The sequence below is a fragment of the Chrysemys picta genome, chromosome 6, assembly GCF_011386835.1.
Source record: "Chrysemys picta bellii isolate R12L10 chromosome 6, ASM1138683v2, whole genome shotgun sequence".
Taxonomy (NCBI): domain Eukaryota; kingdom Metazoa; phylum Chordata; order Testudines; family Emydidae; genus Chrysemys; species Chrysemys picta.
The window spans coordinates 27430657-27449117 of NC_088796.1; the positions used below are offsets into that span (position 1 = coordinate 27430657).

An 18461-nucleotide genomic window follows, 5' to 3' on the forward strand; every position below is an offset into this window, starting at 1 on the left:
GAGCGTCAACAGAGTGGTGCACTGTGGGATAGCTCCCGGAGCTATTAGCGTCGATTTCCATCCACACCTAGCCTAATTCGACATGGCCATGTCGAATTTAGCGCTACTCCCCTCGTCGGGGAGGAGTACAGAAGTCGAATTAAAGAGACCTCTATGTCGAACTAAATAGCATCGCAGTGTGGACGGGTGCAGGGTTAATTCGATTTAACGGCGCTAACTTCGACATAAACGCCTAGTGTAGACCAGGCCTCAGAAAAAAAAGCCAGGTTGAGGTTTTTTTTTTTTTTTTTTTTTATTGCCTCATAATGCTCGTGCTTACCGAGTTGGCAATATTGCTGCTCTCAGGCTGCTGCTTTATCTAGGGGACATTGTAAATGTCCTATTCAAACAGCAGCAAAATCCCCCAAAACAAACAAAACCTATGTTGATATCAGGGCCCGGGGAATGTAGATAATACAATTTTAGGATTTTCCCCTATTTTTTGTTGCATTCTAGAATATCCTGTAAATTCTAAGATGTTGTTTAAATACAATTGTTTTATAAGGTTGCAGCTATGCTATGTGACTGGTATGCATAAAACTGACCCCAATTCAGTGAAAAACTTAAGCATGTGATTACCTTATATTTAACATTGAAGTCATTTGGACACCCAAAATTAGTGAACACTTTTGACAATCTTGGCCTTCCTCTGTCTATACCTCCTTTACTCATCTCAGAAATAGGGATTATAATATTTTCCTATCTACCAAGATAATTGTGAGATAAATTAATTAATATTCATGAATATCTCAGATTTTATTGTGATGAGAGCCATAGAGAAACCCAGAGGAAATAAATAATTCTGTATTCAGTGCAGGGTTTGGAAAGTGTGCGGTAAATAAATCAGGGGCCACTAATTGAATGATGAGGATTGAACAGTTCCCTTAGTTTCAACTTATGCACTGAATGAGGCAGGGATTCTGTGGAAAAAAATAGTATGTCATGTAATGCACAATTAAAGAAAATAAGACACATATCCACAAGAGGGCAGAATTAAAAGTTGCACAGACAAGCTTAATTTGGGCGTTTCCTAACTTTAATGATTTTCTTGTAAGGCAGAGTTTTTGTGGTACAGGTTGGAGCTATGATGTACATGTATTAGAGGTTGGATTAGGTTACTATAGAAAGGGCACACCCTTCTCCTGGCCCGATCAGCTCCTTCAGAATCTAAATTTTCATTTACAATTTTTTTAAAGCTTGTACCTCTTTGATTGCAAATATATCCATCTGAACATGAACAGACACAGTGCTCAAATGTGCAAACAGACTGAAGCTATAGCTCCCAAGAGTAAATTTGCCGCATCACCAAAGGCCCTAAAAGCACTCGGCTCTATGGGATTGGTGGTAGGAAGGGTTGTGCAAGAGGACTCCCCATAGAGATGTGGTTTATTAATATAGTGTGGGGAATAGCCAAAGAAGCTGCAGTTATGTGGATTGAAAAATAACCCCCCTGTTCAGGAATGCACAGAGAATCAGTTGCTACTATACAATCCATAGCCTGTAGTAAAAGCAGATAAATGGCTCCAAAACCACTGAGTTGGAAGGAGAATTCCTTTTCTCTTAGCACTACTTGATACTCAGCTTTTTCACTGGACATGGCACGGGGAGCAACATTTGCTCCTTAGATAGATGCAAGCAGACTGACCCTATTTGACACAACTGGGTGTTAACGCTGAAGTTTAATTACCTCCTTTTTAATGTCAACTTTGTTAACTATTTCACGGTTGAATACTTTAGCAGACATATCCAGCTACTCCAGGATTGTGGATGGAGTTTGGGATTATGAGGGTAGGAATGTGAGCAGACTACCAGCACCTTTCGCCTTCCCTTGGGAAGTTCTAAAGATGGCAGAATAGACTACATAAGAAAAAAGACCAAGATACAAACTTTATTATGCTGTTCCATACTTTATGTTTTTCAATAATATAGGCATAGACTTTTCTGTCTGAAAGTTTTCCTGCTTACATTTAACATTTTAAAAAGTCATTACTAACAAAGTAATGTCACATCTGTAGTAGTATGCTGTCACATCAATCGTAACATTGACTTACATATAGTCTGCTGCTCAGTGGCAATTTTGGCAGAAGGCAGTGCACCCACATTTCTCATTGGAAGTGCACACTTTCATTTAGAGAAAGAAAAAATATGGTATCCAGAGAATGGTAAAATAAAAATAAGTTACTTCAGTGATTTGCTAGTATATTATGACACTTTTAATCAGTCTGAACGGGCCATGTTAAATTATGATCTATAAAGTTATATACTATCTACATCTGTTATATTATGGTTATGAAAGATATTAAGAATATTTGGAAACTGGAAGAAATATTCAAAATGTATTGTTAAAAGCCTCACTACTCACAAAGGGTGAAATTCACACCTGTACAAGGGGACAACAAGAGGCTTATGTACCACTTAAGTCCTTGTACTTGTCCTCTACATGGGGTAAATTGTACACAATGATTGGGGTCTGATTCCATTCTCACTGAAGCCATGTCATTAACTGTAAAAGGAACAAGTCTGGGCATTTACATAGGAAATCAAACTTTTTTGTGAGTAATTAATGGTGGCTAGGTATGAAAATGTTTTTCCACTAGCTGGCAGGTAGCCCTATATTTCAGTGTCTGAATTCCAGCTGAGCCGTCTGTCACATCCCTATTTTGATACACTGTCTTCAGTGCCTTTGAAAAATAAAACAGACTGCAGCTGCTAAATAGTTGAAAACTTCATGGTACTTAAGAGAGGCCAGATTTCAAATTTGGATGCTAACAGTGGTGCTTCAATGCCTAAAATAGGTATTTGTGTGCCTGTGTACTGATGTGAACATCCAGATGCAGAACTGGAGGCTCTAATTGAGTGCAAAACTTCAAAACTGGCTCCAGAGTATAAAAATCTGTGATTTTTAAAGATTATTTAGACTAAGGCTTACAGGTGGTTATGTGATATTAAATCATGTTTGCTACTAAACATCATTCAAATTTGTTCTATTTAATTTTATACTTGATATCCTTCTATGCCTTGTCTACAGAGGAGATTTATTACGGACAATAACTGCTGTAGCTGTCCTAGTCCAAGCCCTAGGGTGAAATCCTGGCTCTACTGCAATCAGTGGTAAATCTCCCACTGAGCCAAGATTTCACCCTGGTGTATGCAGGCTTAACTACTATAAGCAATAACTTTTATTTACTTTGGTTTCAAGCAGGGGTAAACTGCACTATTGCAAGTCATAGTTTATAGCAGTTTTGCCTGTCTTCATTAGGGCTTTGCACTAATCCTACTACACTGGTGTTAGCTGGTTACTGATGGCCAAAATTTCCAATGTAGACAAGACCTGAGAAGCTACAAATAAAATCTCATTTTCTAAACATTTTGTTCTTCTATGTTTGGGATTCATTGTTAATATTATTGTATTTTCTCAATTGATCCTGATACTAATAAGTGCAAATCAATACTAATCATTATTACATACTTATTTTACTATAAAGACTTGCTTATTTGTATAATAGCATCATCAATGAAGCTGGCAGTTTTAGAAATAGGTTTTGTTAATTAAATTGTGCTCCTTCATTTAGCTGACTCTAGTGTAAGAAAGCAATATTTAGAAGAAAAATCTCAGCATCAAAATGTTGCAATTTCAGACTATGTATCTATATTAAATGAAGAGGCTATATCCCATCAGATTATACAATTATAAGAAGTAGATTTTCATGCCTAAACTACAATAATGACTTGGCAATTTCCCTTTAAACTAAACAGAGAGTAAAACCTTAGGATAAACATCCTGAAAATCTGCTGAATAACAATGATGTACTATATAGTTAAGGAGAGCCTTCCATGGCTAGTATCTCAGAGTGCTGTACATAAGACACATAAAAAAACCCGATAAATTATGTTTATTATTGTGTAATTATTATGTATTCAAAAATAACACATGAAACATTTAATGATCATTTTAGAGAACTACAGTCTATTACTGGTACAGTATAAAACTTTAGCAGTGGAGGCACATGGCCATGTTTATCACATTAACCCTGATTATTAAAATTGGAATATTGGGTCAAGGATATATTGGCTTCTTTGCCACCCACTTCTATTTCCTGCTTTCCCAACAATGATGCCTACCATTGGTGGTTACAATTCTTTTCATGATGCTGTCCTCCACAAAGTGGGCAGTCCATGCCATCAGGGCCTACTGGCCCACATATCCTTCGTAGCAGTGAATTGGCATCTCTGGGTGAAGTTGCCTGAGGAATTGTTTTTATATGGACCAGTGGACTGTGGCAGAGGCAGAAAGGACACATTTGATGAAAACTTTAATTTCAGTTCAGATTACCCAAATTTTAGTTGTGTTGATACATGACAAAGAGAAAGTGCCATTCAAAGCAATAAATCCAAAAGATCTAATGTTCGACACAGGTTAACCAATATTTGGTACATGTAGAAGGGTAATCACTGATGATAGCCATAGCTTGTGACTAATCAGCTTTGGTGATGTTTTATGCCAACTGGAAATCCAGAGGAGATATTACCCCCAATGAAGCTCACACTTTACCAATATTCAAGATTAATCATTATCATAGATGCAACCTGAATGGGAAAGAAAATGCAAAAATATTAGTATTGTATAATAATTTACTACTACATAGATTTTAAAAAGTGATTCATTTCAGCTACATTACATGTAACAATTACTATATTGTTTGAAATGTGCAACTTACCATCAGCAATATCATCGTAGATATCTCCATCACTGTGAATTTAGAAAGAGAAAAATATATTTTATCTTAAAAAACTCATATAATATATATTATCATTTGCAAGTACATACAAAATCAGGTAGCATGGTCTAGACCCATATCAAGTAATTAAACATGGTTAAGGAAATACCGTATTTATACACAGACTTCAGATATTTCTATATTTGGAAGGATCATTCTGAAATCAACACAGGTGGAGAGGACAACATACTCAAGGAACTTAAGAATAGACATGGATAACATTTTTTAGAAAATGGCTTTTTTCAAACAATAATGTAAGAAAAAATTATGATTTTAAAAAATTATCATTTTTGTGGCTACTTTTACAAAATGTTCATTTAAAATGAAATGGTCATTGATTTTAATTTTATTTTTTTAACCAATAAATGAAAACAGTAGTAGAGGGAATCATCATATCCTTAACTTTCTCAAAAGATGCTCAGCAATATAATAACGGGACTGGAGAAAGTAAATGCTAGACAACACATTTAGCTAATGTCCATCTACAAATAGTACATACTCTCCAAAGAGTATATTTTCAAAACAAGTTATTTACTTATGCACTTATTTATGTAATTGAATAGTCCCATTGGCTTTAACGGGACAACTCACATGTTTAAAGTTAAGTGCATGTATAAGTGGGTGCAGGGTTGAGGCCTAAATCTGTCATCTAATTTGGTGTTTAAGGGCCTGATCCACACACCACTGAAGTCAATGGAAAGACTCCCATTTACTTTTATGGGCTTTGGATCAGACCCTAAATGCTGAACCCAGTGCAATAGACTGTGTATTGGAAGCAGAAATACTGAGCCAAATTCTGCTTTGGGTTACACCTGTGCAGCCCCAGTGGAATTATACAGAAGAAAACTAGAGGAGAAATTGGTCTAATATATTTAAACATTTGAAATTGCCATCATTTTAATTAATGTGCAGTTAAATAATGGTTATTATAATATTCAAATTATGGATTAAGATGTGTTTTGTGTAATTTTTCAGTGCTGAGTCCTGAATTTTTCAGTGCTTAGTCAATAATACAGGAGTGGTTCCGTAGATAATTTCAAACACAAATGTGGGAAGGATAAGCTTCATAACCAATCTAGCAATAAACTCATACAATAAAATATTTTATTTTCACTTTTAGTTGTACAATGAGTAGTTAACAGCAAAACTGAATATGTTATGACAAGTTTCCAGAAGATCATTTAGTACTTACTTCTCCACTAAACTGCGTCTCGGGACATAGCCATCTGTAAAATTAAATATACATATATATATATTTAATTTCAATTTCAATTTACGTTATATTTCTTGTGTTCCCCAGAGAAGGGCATTTTTTAATACATAAAATAGAAATGTACCGTATATACCCACGGTACAGTAAAAAGGAAGAGGTTGTAATTATGGAGAATTTACACACATGATACTGAAATCAATTTAAAGTGATTAATTGATCATTAATTATTATTATTATTATGAGAAGTAGCAGTAGTAGTAGTATATTATGGTGGCACCTAGAGGTCACAATCAGAGATCAGGGATCCATTATGCTATGCACCGTACAGGCACATAAGCTGTAATTTTTCATGTCATTGTAATGAATTTCCATTGCTCAGACACCTAGTGTTACTTAGCAGATGTGTGAAATAATGTCAGATTGCACAAGTTTTAACAGTATTTACAAAATGTGTCTTGTAACCAAATAACATTTTCTTTTACCAGATGTTTCAAAAAGACTGAATACCTGCAGGCTCGGGCTGCAAAACTACCTGTCAATCCACAAAAGGTGACTCAGACTCATCAGTAGATACACTTAGAGCCAGACTGTTACACCCATACTCCCACTCACAAGAGTAGCCTCATTAAAGTAATTTAATGGTGTTTAATAGAAGCTTACCTAATAATTAAGAGATATCTGTACAGTACAGTGTAAAACTACATGATTAAATGAGGCTCCTTTTCTTGATTGCGTCAATAACCTGAATTTAGTCTCAGTATTCATTAATTTTTATAAAAAGAACAGGAGTACTTGTGGCACCTTAGAGACTAACAAATTTATTAGAGCATAAGCTTTTGTGGACTACAGCCCATCCGAAGAAGTGGGCTGTAGTCCACGAAAGCTTATGCTCTAATAAATTTGTTAGTCTCTAAGGTGCCACAAGTACTCCTGTTCTTTTTGCGGATACAGACTAACACAGCTGCTACTCTGAAACCTACCATTAATTTTTATAGGGCTGTCAAGCGATTAAATTAATCGTGATTAATCAAGCTGTTAACCAATAATAGAATACCATTTATTTAAATATTTTTGGGTGTTTTCTACATTTTCAAATATATTGATTTCAATTACAACACAGAATACAAAGTGTACAGGGCTCACTTTATATTTATTTTTGATTACAAATATTTGCACAGTAAAAAACAAAAGAAAAAGAATTTTTCAATTCTCCTAATACAAGTACTGTAGTGCAATCACTTTATCATGAAAGTTGAACTTGCAAATGTAGAATTATGTACAAAAAATAATGCATTCAAAAACAAAACATTGTAAAACTTTAGAGCCTACAAGTCCACTCAGTTCTATTTCTTGTTCAGCCAATCACTCAGACAAACAAGTATGTTTACATTTGCAGGAGAGAATGCTGCCTGCTTCTTGTTTACAATATCACCTGAAAGTGAGAATAGGCATTTAACCCGGCACTGTTGTATCCGGTGTTGCAAGATATTTACATGCCAGATGTGTTAAAGATTCCTATGTCTCTTCATGCTTCATCCATCATTCCAAAGGACATGTATCCATGCTGATGACAGATTCTGCTCGATAATGATCCAAAGCAGTGCGGACTAATACATGTTCATTTTCATTATCTGAGTCAGATGCCACCAGCAGAAAATTGATTTTCTTTTTTGGTGGTTCGAGTTCTGTAGTTTCTGCATTGGAGTGTTACGCTTTTAAGACTTGTGAAAGCATACTCCATAACTCGTCCCTCTCAGATTTTGGAAGGTACTTCAGATTCTTAAACCTTGGTTGAGTGCTATCTTTAGAAATTTCACATCAGTACCTTCTTTGTGTTTTGTCAAATCTACTGTGAGTGTTCTTAAAATGAACAACATGTGATGGATTATCATCTGAGACTGCTATAACATAAAATATATGGCAGAGCCGGAGACATACAATTCTCCCCCAAGGAGTTCAGTCACAAATTTAATTAACGCATTATTTTTTTAACAAGTGTCATCAGCATGGAAGCTTGTCCTCTGGAATGGTGGCCAAAGCTTGAAGGGTCATATGAATGTTTAGCATATCTGGTACATAAATACCTTGTTATGCCAGCTACAAAAGTGATATGCAAATGCCTGTTCTCACTTTCAGGTGACATTGTATCTCCTGTAAATGTAAAGAAACTTGTTTGTTTTAGTGATTGGCTGAACAAGAAGTAGGACTGAGTGGACTTGCAGGCTCTAAAGTTTTACATTGTTTTGTTTTTGAGTGCAGTTATCTAACAAAAAAATCTACATTTGTAAGTTGCACTTTCATGATAAAGAAATTTCACTACAGTATTTGTGTGAGGTGAATTGAAAAATACCATTTCTTTTGTTTACCATTTTACAGTGCAAATATTTGTAATAAAATAATATAAAGTTATTGAAATCAATATATTTGAAAATGTAGAGAAACATCCAAAAATACTTAATACATTTCAATTGGTATTCTATTGTTTAATAGTGTGATTAAAACTATGGTTAATTGCAATTAATTTTTTCGACAGCCCTACTTGACAGCCCTAATTTTTTATTTTCAAAGTATTGTTAAGACAAATTGATTTATATATATATACAGAGAGATGGACACACTCATATTGTGGTGAATGATAACAGAAACTACTGTGACTGCTGTACTGGACCAGAAAATAAAAATGGCACTTTTAAAAATGTATTTGTCAGGCCTAAGTAACGGAAATGTGTCTTGTTCCTGGGACAAAAATATTCTTGGAGTTGTGTGGAAAAGTTAATTTATTGGGTGACTATAATTGTTTGAACTTTGTTAATAGACAAGATCAATAAAAAACTCAAAATATAAGAATATAAAATAAATTGAGAAGAGCTTTTCATCAATGAATAAAAATAACATTTTCTTCCGTTACTGCTGGATCAAGAGACAACACCACACAGGATATTTTAATCCCTTTGAAAAAATGTCTTGCTGACTTTGGTAAAAAATATCTGGTATTCTAATTCATATATAATGCTAATCCCTATAGTATCTGAGCACTATTGGAGGATCAGTTATGAAGGAGAAATTCCCAAGATTCCCAATTCATTTCAGTCCTTGGGGAGAGTCAGTCCATAATTATTTTGTCTAATTTGGTTTAGATTACCCCTACACTACAGTATCTGATGACTCAAATCCAATTAGAAGAGATGTCACCTTGACTGCATACAAGACACAAGGAAGCAAACTCATTTCAAAACCTGTTCAGATGGCAGACTATATGGATCCCTAAAATACATAGAATTTTAGTGTAAAGTTTTAGAACTCTTATAATAACATAAAATCTAGCAGAATTGTCACTGTGCCTTTAAATTAATACCAAACTTAAGTCTTCTCTGCATATACTACTGTTGATCTACAAAAAGGTAGTTCTTGTTATAAGTTTTCTCTTCTGCAGCAACTCGCAAACAATGGTATCAAAGAGTTGCTAGTGTTACTAGAGAAACTCTCTATCCTCCATTTTGTATGACTAATCTCTATTCTGAATAAGCAGGAGTCACTCCACTCTAAAATGGAAGCTGCAGATCATGAACATGCTTGTTACAAAAATCAGCTAAGTAGGTCAAATTTGGACCATGCCCAGTTAATGCAGAATAAAACGAGGTATGGCCACAAAGTATATGGCCTAGAACATAAGCAGTGGGGTCAGATAAAGTAATCATGGCTATGAAGTAGAAACAAAATGAGTGAGCATGTGCAAAATGAGATAATATATGGCGATGAGCATGTAGAGTCTGAAGATGAGATAATGTGTGTTAGTAAGTATGCTCAATAGGGGTTAAGAATAGCACTATAAAAAAAACTCTGATAAAACAGTATATAAGGCAGGAAGTTAAGACACTTGAGGGAGAAAGAGATTGGAGAGCAGGCAAAGAGGTCAGTCAGGAACAGTGAGAAGAGCTGCTGGAAAGGAGCAAGAAGAAAGATCCAAGGGCTTACTAAGCAAACAGAAGAGTTGCTGAGAAGATCGAAGGGTTCCATAGAGAGAGAGTTTAGAATCCTGAGAAGAACACTGCTGAGAAAAGCCACTTCAGTAGCAAGTAGCAGCAACATTTGTAACAATGCAGCAAAATCACCGGACAGTAAGCTTATTTTTAACTATTGTTTAGCATAAGTATAGTATACTTAGTATGAGTGAATGTGTAAATGAATTGTTGTTAATTATAATTTTCTAATGTAAAACTTAAAATATAAGTTAAGAATTGTTGTCAGTGATCTATTGCAGACTGATCACCTGTAATAGAGCGCATCGCTTAGAATCATTTAAACTGTATGCTATTGTGGTTTAAATGCTCTTTAACTTGCAATAAGGGATTTGTATCTTATTTAGGATTTTAGATTACATTATAGTAGGGATTATTACTTACATTAATAAAAAGATACTTTGTTTTGGAAAATATACAACTTGTGTCAATCACTTTAGCGGAAGGTTACATCTGTGTCCTTCAAGTGTTTCCTTAGCTACCCTGGATACCCAAACTCCAGGAAGAGCAGATTAAGGGGGCAATAGGCAAGTTATTCTAGGGGCACCCAAAAGCCTAAATTTGGGAGTAACACTAGCAATAGAGATTGATACCATAATTTGGGAGTTGCTGGCAGAAAAGAGAACCTATAACAAGATCTGCTTACATGTAGATCAACAATAGTACATGTAGAGAAGCAAAAGTTTGGTACTAATTTAAAGGTTCCTTTTTAGGGAGACTGTATCTTGGGAACCCATTGCTCAAATGAACCCAAATTTGAACCACTAACCCCATCTTGCATGTCCATGAGTGCAATCCAAGTAAGCAAGTGGATTTTAGAGCACTTAGACTAGTCATTCTTTAAATATTAAATGACTTTCAACCTTAACTATAGCAGAGTTGCCATTTTGCTATAGTGAAGAAATTTTGCCAATGCAAAATCAAATCTTAGAGAACCAGATACATCTACAGCTATTGTTGAACTAGGAATAGAGACACTCAATGGAAAAATCTTTTAAAAAGTAATTAGTCAGATTATGAAATAACAGAGAATTAGTATTTGTATTTCATGGGAAGTTTAAATGTTAAGGACTACATTCTCAGGTCTGGCCAAGTTCTGCTCAGCCCAAGACTCAAAGGAAGGCAAAGATGGCTTTCCAACACATTTGAATTGCCTTGATCTTGGGGCTGGCAGGGGAGGTGGTCTGGCCCAGCACAACTTAGAGCTCGGAGCTGCTCTAAATTGTGCTGAGGTGGCCCTGAGAGTAAAGAAACATTCAGCAATATTGAATCCATAGTCTGAAACCTCTCAATCAGGGATGTCAACTACCCAGTGTCTGGGAAGGATCCAGCCCCGCTGATGTATTTGTGTGGCCAACAAGCCATATTCAGATTCTGTAGAATTACAGCTTCTGTTAAAAAAAGAAGTTTGAAGCTTTCATTGTTGTAAAGAAAACCTTCCAAATGTGAACCAAATGTAGCTGACAGGGTGATGTCTGCCTGAGTCTGCAGACAACCTGAAAGAATAGCTCGGAGTAGTCCTTGATTCTAGGACTGGAAGGGACCTCGAGAGGTCATCAAGTCCAGTCCCCTGCCCACATGGCAGGACCAAATACTGTCATTAATATAATAGTCATTATTTGGATGCTATTCAGATTTCTGAGATCTGCTTTAGCCTCAATTTCTTACGGTTAATAGTTAAATGAATACAATCACATTTAAAAATAAACTTCTTTAATTAAATCTCCAAAGTTAACAGCTACAGGTTAGTGACACAGTTCTTAACTAATTATCAAATGGCAGCTTCTTGGTAAAGAAGTTAGCAACCAAATTATCAGTTCTTTTGTTTAATCTGGGTTCCTAAAGCTCCTGAACTAAAGTTAGAAAAGGAATGCTTTGAAAAAGGCACATGGAATCTTGTTGTCATTAATATGACTCATTTTCCTACACCTTTAATATTTGATTAAAGATGTATTAGGTAAAATATTTATGCTTTAATCTTGCCTGTATTAATATAATGAGAGTCATGAAGAGTGGTTATTTAAATAACCACTACCATAACTTATTCATTCACATATTTAACTACAGCTGTCTTTCTAATGATCTGAAGGACCCAATCATGCACATTTTTACTCACATGACTGACTAAATGAAACTAACTCCAATTACAAGCAGATCTATCTATTTAGAATTTTACCATTTCTCTTTCCTCAGTTTTCATTACTAGGGATGTCACTGGCATAAAAACAGGAGTTCTTTTAAAGACTTTGTCTGCTCTTGACTCTAGCTGAGTAGGGACTAAGGGCTTGTGTACACTACAAAATTAAGACAACATAAGTCGATGCACAGCCACCACGGTAATTGAAGCAGTGGTTCACAACCACACTGGCTCCTTCTTTTGGTAGTGTGCGTCCTCACTAGGATCACTTCCAACTGCTGATGTGGGGTATTGTGCGACACCAGCACCTGGAGTACGGCAGCCCTGGGCCTGACAGCCTCATCTGTCAGCCCCACATGGTGCTCACAGCTGGCCCCCCCGCCGCTGACAGCAGTCTCATAACCATCCCCTCTGCCGTCCCAGCACTGACAGCCCAAGCTGTCAGCCAAGCACAGGACTCATCCAGGGCCTGGTCGACAGCTTGGGCTGTCAGCGCTGGGGCAGGGTGGAGGGCTTCAGCTGTCAGACCCACTTGGGCTGACAGCCAACAACGGAGGTAAGAAATGCAGTGTCTATATGGACACTGTCTCCCCCTAACTACATTGACATAAGCGCTACGCCTCTCATGGAGGTGGAGTGATTATGTTGGTGTAGCGGGCCACTAACTTTCTTTATTAGGCACATTCGCAAGAGAGCAGGATTGCTGTTTCTCAAATAGTTCATTGGCTCCTGCAACTTTTCCCCCACTTGAAGTCACAGGGTGCAATACTGTACTCAAATGTAGCAATGCAACCCATAGTACCCAATAAATGGTTGTGCTACTATTGCTGGAGGCTGGACTCATGATGTAGGAACTAGGATTTCCTGCAGATCTCTGGTCTCTGAGTCTGTTTGACATTGCTCCCGCCTATACTGCATTTCTTTCTTCATGGGGAAATGTGGCTCAAAAGCTACATATCAAAACGTACTGGGTTTTAAAACTACTTTGTTTCCTTTTGTGTATTTTACATGATATGTGAATATAGGTGCCTGTGGGTAAAACTCTGCTCTCGTTTATCTGGTAAAAATGTATTCTTATTTGCACCAAGGGCTCTTTACAACACTGTGGCAGTATAAAGGGACCTAAAAGTGGACATAAATTACATTTACAAACACTTTAAGGTCCCTTTAGGCTGCCAATTTGAAACAAAGTCTACTGAAGTGAATGGAAAGTCTGCCATTGACTTTGAATCTGGCCCAGAGAGCAGGGTTAATGAAAATGTGATCCATAGAATTCTTCTAATACCTTCAATGTGGTTATTCTACATTTATACCAGATAACTGAGAGAAGTATCTGTCCCTATAATTGTCACTCCTTGTGCACCAAGATGAGAATATGTGTTGATCTATGTAGGTAAGTAGTATATAAGTAAGTATGTAGGTACAGTAGCATTTGAGAAAGTTAAAAATTAAATGGAGGAAATCGGTGTGCAAAGAGAAAAAGTGACAAGAAAAGTCCTTAACTGCTGAGTTTTGCTACCATGGATTTCACAGATGTTTTACTGTAGTATATTTGTTATAATTTTATTTTCGTTGTGAGAAATACCAACTTTATTGCTTTAGTCAGTATTGGCTATATTTAAGGGTAAGATTTTGTCATGGATATTTTTAGTAAAAATCACGGACAGGTCACGGGCAAAAAAGAAAAATTCATGGAAGCCCATGGTCTGTCCGTGACTTTTACTAAAAATATCCATGACAAAATGGGGAGCTTAGGTGTGGGGTCCCCACATTTCCTGGAGAAGCTGGGCAGCTGCGGGGGCCTGCTCTGAACTCTGGGGGTTCCCACTGCCTGTGGGGGCTTGGAGATGCAGGGTCCCCCACCACCTGTGGTGGCTTGGAAGTCTGGGGTCTTCCTGCCGCCCACGGAGGCTGTGAGCTCCAGGGTCCCCTTGCCACCTGTGGAGGCCAGAATCTCCAGGGTCCCCCCGCTGCCCATGGCAGCCAGGAGCTCTGGGATACCCCCGCTGTCCGCGGTGACTCGGCGCTCCAGTCAGGACTGCGGCCCCGCCATCCGCAGCAGCCTGGAGATAAGGGGTTCCCCACTGCCCAGGGCAGCCAGGAGCTGTGGGTCCCCCTGCCACCTGCGGTAGTTGGGAGCTATGGGATTCCCTCCTGGGCAGCTCCTGGCCGCTGGGGCAAATTCACAGAAGTCGCTGGAAGTCATGGATTCCATGACTTCCGCAACCTTCGTGAAAAAATCATAACCTTAGCTATATTCAAATTTAATTTCATAAAATCTTTTTGACCCTATAGGTGTGCATGTATCATAATACCTTTAGCTGGGGTGAATTCACTAACAAGGAAATTATAAAAATCAAGTTGAATTTTCAAATGTCTAGAAAATTAGCAGAGTCTTAAAATCTGCATTTGAGATTCACAACTGAATCCCATCTAGCATAATCATGTAATATTAGAAGAAGTGATTGGATCACAGTGTGTGCTACTTTACATCCTCTGCAATTCCACTGAAGTTAATAGAATTGACACAGAATTTGGACTGTTCTACCCATTGCCTTAAAGCATAATTATTCTTTAAAAGGCATGAAGCTATTCCCACTAAAATCAATGACAAAAGTGCAATAGACTTCAATGCACTAGGTTCTGGCCTTACAGCCACTTATTAATGTGGAAGTTGACAGGGATTTGTTCAGGGGTTTTCAGTGAAGGTGCTTTTGTTTGTTTGTTTTCATTCCTTTGTGCACAGTAGAGTAGCAGCTTCTGTCATTAGTCAAACAATCAAAGGGTTTGAAGAAATCCATAGGTAAAACTGACACCACAAACTATTTTCTGTTTTGTTGTTGATGATCTATTTAGAAAAACGCTACAATGAAAGTCACCCATTGGGGAAGAGCCCAGGCCAGAGGCCTGTCCACATTTTGGAAAACCCACATGCAGCCATGCCGGGGAGCCTTCCACACCTCCATGTGTCCTGGGGAGAAGACTCTGCTCCCAGTTAGAACAGGCTGGTACATGGGGAACAGAGTGGACATGCCAGAAGAAAGGTCCATGCTTATGTAGATCCAGTGACCAGTAATCCCCACATAAGAGATATGAAAGGGTAAAAGTCACTGTTTTAGCCCATGGCATGGGCTGGGAGAGTGGACGAGGAGGGCAGCTGGAAAAGCAGTGTTGTATACCTGCAGCCTATTCAACCATCTTTTTATAAACAACATGAATTTCTACTGATTTGAGAATTTTATAAAGTAGGGTAATTAAATATATCTGGAGGATTCAAAACCATCAATACATGGGCCAAATTTACATAAGGGACATACCAGCTTCTGCCAGACAGACAGAAGAAGCCAAGACATTTTTCTAGGATGTCTGGCTGCAGCTGCTTTCTGAACCCCTAACAACAGACAGCACTGGCCAGGGAGGACATGTGATTAAGATCTGCTGAGTGGAGAACTCCCGGGTGGTGCTCACATAGAGCCTGCTGCAAGGATTAAATCTACCTGCCTCACAATAGAAATCCAGCATGAGGGCAAGTGGGACCACCATCACTAGTCCTCGTATAGGTGAATTGTAGGAGATCTAACACTGGAGGTGCAGGGAGGGTGAATTTGGCCCCTACTGCTTCATTAAATTCTATATGAAATTTTAGTTTTACTCTATATGACAAATGGAGAGCTCTGAGTAGCAGACAAAACCTGTTAATCTTGGGAAATGCAAACTAATATTTAATTAAATAATAATGCTGCCTTTCTCTCACCCTGATCTGTCTTGTCTATTTAGCTGGTAACCTTTTTAGGACAAGCATAGTCTCTTATCATGCATTTGTGTAGGCACTACTGTAAGTAATAACAAAATAATAACAACAAATAATCTATATGCTCTCAGCCATACAGCAAACAGAAAAAGCGATCATCAGTCAGTGCTTGATCATAACAAGGTTGTGGTTCTTTTAGTTACATGAGTGATGTTATGCAGTAAATTATTATTCTCTACTTGCCAGTTTGTTCCACAATACGTGTCATGTTGTACCATGTGTTATATAACTTACATTTTCCTTCTTCATTCCTACACAGGACCTTGGCATCATCTAGGATTTGTATAACTTCAACTGACTCCCCTGGTTTCACTTGTAAGTCTTTTGCTCCCCATTTTTTAGACGGCAGATCTGCGATAATCGTAGTAGAATAAAGAACTCTAATTTCACCTTCAAACTGCAAAAACAAAATAAAGAGATGCAAGATGCAAACACAAGCTTTATAGTCTCTTATACATTATGTTACAGTCTCTTAACACTTATGGTCTGGTTTTCAGACACTTAGGCAAGTAATTGTGTGCGCTGTTATGGTATCTATATTTCTGACTGCACATCTCTTACACATCTCTTTATTCCATGCAGAACATAGGGCTTTCCATCTTTGCTGATCTCCTGCTGCTGCAGTCTTAGCTTCTTCCCATATTATTTTGATGGCTTTTGGTTCTGCTTCTGTTGTGTGTTTCTATGTTATTCTTGGTTTCCCTCATTGCTTGTTGCCCTGGCTCTGCTGTTCCAGTCCTATGTCTATCTTGTTATATTATTCAGATCTTTCCTCCATGTATGTCCTAGACATCTCCATTTTTGTTCCATAATTTCCTGTCCTATCGGTTTGTTTTGTCCTCCAGAGTTCATTTGTGTTCTTTTACTGGCCATCTGATATTGAGGATTTGTCTAAGGCAGTTGTTTATGAAAACTTAGAGTTTAGATTGTAAGGTCTTAATAAGTCTCCAAGTTTCAGTGCCATATATTAATATTGACTTGACAATGGTGTTAAATATTTGAAATTTAATCTGGAGGGCAAAATTTATGTTTCTCCAGATCAACTTTAGCATTACAAAGGCATGTCTGTCTTTTGATATTCTGGCTTTAATGTCTGTTCTACCTGTGAAATTTACAATGCTGCCAAAATATGTGAAATATTGGATTTTTTTATGTCAGCTCCAGAAAAGATTATTGGTGTTTCTTGTTGTGGGTTAATTCTCATGGTTTTAGTTTTCTTGGTGCTGATTTTTAATCCCACTAATTGTGCATAGGCCTAGCCGCCTGGATCATTTGATTTTGGCTTGCATGTCTCTATGAGTATGGGATAGCAAATTGATGTCATCTGCAAAGCCATTTGCATATGTAAGTACCCAATTTGCTGATACAAATAAAGAATGCAACTGCATGTCAAAGTGTTTGAAAGTCAACCTTTGGTGTGGATGAATGAGATGCCATATATTTTATCCAAGTCAGTCAAAAAATCACAAATGACAAACTCTTATTGACATGAGGTGTACCTAATAAAATCACTTCTTTCCCAATAGGCTACTCCTTTCACACAATTATTCAGCTGCCTTTGAATAATTGTACTCATTTCTAAATTTTTGTAGGGAAATTTTTGTGTTAGCAAAGGTTGCTGAACTGGCATAGGTGGAGAGTGAAATCATCTTTCATCAGACAAACAGGTACAGCACAGGCAGTGGCAATGCAGACTTCCCCCACTGTTTTCCAATCTGCTCCAGCTCAGAGCTGGATGAATCACTCTAAAAATCAGAACACAGATCGTTCAGTCCTTCGCCACTGTGTTGAGACTGTCAAGAAAAGCACCAATTTTATTCAGTTTGTATCCATGTCCCAAGTGTGTAAAATACTGGCAAACATTATTTTATGGTTTATAGCTAATGTAATGCTGATTTTTTTTTAAAGGCTCCAGAGGCAATCCTGGCAATTACAGGCCAGAAAATCTAACTTCAGTACCAGGCAAATTGGTTGAAATTATAGTAAAGAACAGAATTATCAGATATATAGTTGGGGAAGAGTCAACACGGCTTTTGTAAAGGAAAATCATGCCTCATCAATCTGTAAAATTTTTTGATGGATCAACAAACATGTGGACAAGGGTGATCCTGTGGATACAGTGTACTTGGACTTTCAGAAAGCCTTTGACAAGGTCCCTCACCAAAGGCTCTTAAGCAAAGTAAGCAGACATGGGATAAGAGGGAAGGTCCTCTCATGGATCAGTAACTGGTTAAAAGATAGGAAGGCCAAAAGTAAGAATGGGTTCAAAAAAGAATTAGCTACATTCGTGGAGGATAAGCCCATCAATGGCTATTAGCCAAGATGGTCAATGAGGCAACTCTATGCTCTGGGTGTCCCTAAAGCTCTGACTGCCAGAAGCTGGGACTGGACGACAGGGGGTGGATCATTCGATAACTGCCCTGTTCTATTCATTCCCTCTGAAGCATCTGGCATTGGCCGCTGT

The 18461-nt window shown here is 37.6% G+C and overlaps 1 protein-coding gene across 7 annotated transcripts in view; it reads right to left on the minus strand.

Moving 5' to 3' along the window:
- Positions 1-3917: 3917 nt before the first annotated feature.
- The window catches only part of FYB1 (FYN binding protein 1), a 122327-nt gene continuing 107783 nt past the window's right edge, over positions 3918-18461 (minus strand). For all 7 annotated transcript variants that reach the window (XM_065598878.1, XM_008168697.4, XM_065598876.1 and 4 more), the window contains 4 exons: positions 16232-16394; positions 6010-6043; positions 4758-4789; positions 3918-4626 (listed from right to left, as the gene is read on the minus strand). In XM_065598878.1, the coding sequence (XP_065454950.1) occupies positions 4604-4626; positions 4758-4789; positions 6010-6043; positions 16232-16394 (252 nt within the window). In that variant the 3' untranslated portion in view covers positions 3918-4603. The remainder of the gene's footprint in view (positions 4627-4757; positions 4790-6009; positions 6044-16231; positions 16395-18461) is intronic.